The sequence below is a fragment of the Glycine max genome, chromosome 2 (assembly GCF_000004515.6).
Source record: "Glycine max cultivar Williams 82 chromosome 2, Glycine_max_v4.0, whole genome shotgun sequence".
In the NCBI taxonomy this organism is placed as follows: domain Eukaryota; kingdom Viridiplantae; phylum Streptophyta; class Magnoliopsida; order Fabales; family Fabaceae; genus Glycine; species Glycine max.
Genome location: NC_016089.4, coordinates 11,966,811 through 11,970,210, shown reverse-complemented (window position 1 = coordinate 11,970,210; position 3,400 = coordinate 11,966,811). Strand labels below are relative to the sequence as shown.

At 31.7% G+C, this 3,400-nt stretch overlaps 1 protein-coding gene across 1 annotated transcript; it reads right to left on the bottom strand.

Moving 5' to 3' along the window:
- Window positions 1-203: 203 nt before the first annotated feature.
- On the bottom strand, window positions 204-2,438 carry LOC100500368 (uncharacterized). Its single transcript, NM_001250042.2, is given in 4 exon segments — window positions 204-602; window positions 1,736-1,802; window positions 1,899-1,975; window positions 2,296-2,438. Coding segments are annotated over 4 exon segments (411 nt in total). The 5' UTR covers window positions 2,402-2,438; the 3' UTR covers window positions 204-441.
- Between the last annotated feature and the right edge of the window lie 962 nt (window positions 2,439-3,400).

The following is a 3,400-nucleotide window of genomic DNA, read 5'->3' as shown; positions in this document are numbered from 1 at the left end:
ATTGGATGACAATGCCGCGTCAAATTACGATGATAATAGCATTCTTCCGTGACAGATTAATTAAAAATATTTGTTTACGATAATCAAGCACGTTATGCTGGGTTCCACCTAATATACTAATCAACATTTGACTTTCCGAGACCATGTTTTACGAAATGTTGGCCATAGGAAACCCATTTGACTACTAACACCAAGGAAAAAGAAAAACAAATTCATTGAGAACATAATTGATTAAGAGTACTTGTTAGTTAGGTTAAGTCCTAGTTTTCTTACAAGCTTTAGGGTTTTGCTAGCTCCCTATGCTGGCCATTAGACACTCTCCACATATTCCTAATTACACACATTTGGCAAAATTGTAACCTAAAAAGGCCTCCTTAGTTATGTAAGTAGCTTCATCAAGACCAACTAGAGTGAAAACAGGTTATATTCTCTTCACCATGTTTATGGATTAACCGGCAATTGCTTGTTGTGTATGGGACGTCGTCTTCTCACTCGGGTATAATCCATAGTAAAGTATTGTGAAGGGTCATCCACCTCCATCCATTCTTGTCTTGTTCCCTTTTTGCCAAGCACCATGTTTTGCTTTCTATGATATTGCTTCCCTGTAGAAGTTGCATAATTTCATAAACATGTTGAATTAGTGAATCTCTTGCATGTATTTTAAAATAGTACATGAGTGATTCAAATTATATATATATATATATATATAATTTTTTTTATATATGAGAATCGAATGTTAAAATTTTTATAATATATAAATATAATGCATATATAATACAATTCTCTTTTGGATTTCATATATATAATATTATTGTATCACTTATAATTATTTAGGTTCAATTATATAACACAAAAGCATGATTACTTTTGGAGATATGCCAAAAGGGGGTTTCAGCTCATTGGTGATGTGACCAATTGGCATGATTCCTGAGTTCAATTTTGAGTTTTTGAAACCCATTTTTTTTATGGAACAAGAAAGGAATTTGGTTATATATACTTATATACAAGAGTTATTCTACGTTCTAACCCTTTACGCCAATAATTATTGTTATAGTTACAAGATTTCGTAGATGACTGAAGATCAATACACCACTCGAGCAAACGATCAATACACCTCCAAAATTATCAAAGGGAATTTCTTGATCACAACTAAAACTAGGATACAACTTGTACTCCATATATATTTTGATTTTTCCCAAAAAACAAGAAAAGAAAAAAAGAATACCCGAACAGTTAACGAAGAAATACACACACACACACACACACACACACACATATATATATATATATATATATATATATATATATGCACATAAAGACATGCATTTCAGATAGGCAAAGTATATTGACTTGGAGAGGAACAAGTTCTTTCAGTTGCTGTGAATGAAAATGTTTGTAGTATTGATAACACTGTGAAAACTGAAAAGGTAGATATATATGCTGAACACTAAAGTCCACATATGCTACTCTTTTGACTACTTTTTATTATCCACGTCTTTGTTTACCCCCCTAGCTGATAAAACCTCACTTGATTTGGTGCATGAACCTTGAAAAGTAAATAGAGACTCCGAAATTACCTAGTACTCGATCATGAAAAGCTTTTGTGATATGAAATATTACATGGACAAGCTAGCTAGAATCAAAAAGAAATTTCTTTACATTCATGCAATATCCATGATTTCTTAATTTGAGTAGAAATTAATTAGTAATAACAAATTTTAATTGATCATTATACCTGCAGCAGCAAAGGAATTCTCCTGTTTGTGTGATGCAAGATCTCTGGCTCCGTCATCTTCTTTAACCTATTTTTTTTGAAAATTAAGGAATAAATAACATAAATATAGATAAAAATTAACAATTTAGAGGACTAATGAAGTTTATTTAGATTCATGCAGTACCTTCTCAGTAAATCTTAGCTTTCTAGGAACTGTTGGGAGAGAAAGCTGCAGGTTTGTATTGACTCCTATATTATCATCTATGAGGAAGAAAATATATGATGATGAGTGATAATAAGGACTTTTTTTTTATACAGATAATGATAATAAGGACTAAATATAGCATGTTTGGGGGTGGTAGTCAGTAAGGTGAACCAAAATCAATTATGAAATCATGGTGAATGTAAAGTAATATATAATTGTTTTTAGAAAAATCAAGATTACACCATGATTTTGAGGTAGTTGTCATGATTTTAAAGGGTATCCACACATGTTAATAAGAATTCTAGAAACTTATTCACTTAACAAAAGTTCATGAAGAAGTAGATACTTAAAGAGAGGCAAAAGAGAAGGTGCATACCTTCAAGCTGGAGTGAAGGTTCCAATTGAATTTGGGAAGAAGAACAAGTTGGTATTAGATAAGAGAAGGAAAAACTAAGAAGAGTGATGATGATTATCAGCTCCATTAATTTCTTTTCTTCAGAGGGTATTGCACAAGAAGATACTTTCTTCAGCTGAAGGTAGGTTAAGCTTATATACAAACCTAAGAAGGAAACCTCACACTAACAAGGGCATGAGAGAGAGAGCGAGCAAACACAAAGCACAAAATTCAGAGTTCCGAAACAAGTACAGGAAAATCTTAAATATTCATATTTCATAACTTACTTTTTACTTTTTTTAGGAGGCATCACCCTTCACGCAATTCAGGTTGTTTTTTTCACCTAATGCTGTAGGGCCCTTGATTTCTTACTTCTATTTTTAACGATGCTTTATCTCAGTGCATCACTCCCTCAACCTCAATAAATTATTACTAGGACCACTATGATCTCAACTAATTTCTCTGTGACATATATAGTAGTTAAATTTTTTAATTTTAAGAAATTAATAGTATATATGTAAAAATTATGTAAAAAACATAACACTAGTGTCGAATTCTAATGTAATTTCTATTAAACCACATATGTTACTAACACTCATTCTAGATTCAAAAGTAGTTCCATCTTTTCTTGCCTGCATAAAGGAAGAACATATTGATTTGATATTTTGATCATCATCAGAGTTTGATATAATATTTCTATTAGAGGAATTATATATATAACTATTACTTAATGATCAGACAGGCAGTTATACAATACTCCTCCTTCAATGATGTCAGTGATAGGGAGGACCAGTGTATCTGCTATATATGGCAATTTTTATCCATTAAACTGTAAAAGAGACTATGGTAGCATTCTTTCTTTAGTCCTTTATCCTTACGTATACTAATTAATTTGTGAGATATACCAATATATCGTGGTTTAAATTCTTGACTCCTAGTCATTCTTTCTAGCTATAGCAGACTGCCTACCTAGGAAATCAAGAACATAGTAAACTGAAATTTCTAAGATTCACATGCCACAACAGTTGTACAACTGTACGGGGTTACTATATTGTTCTATCATGCATATACTACCACCATTTAAGGC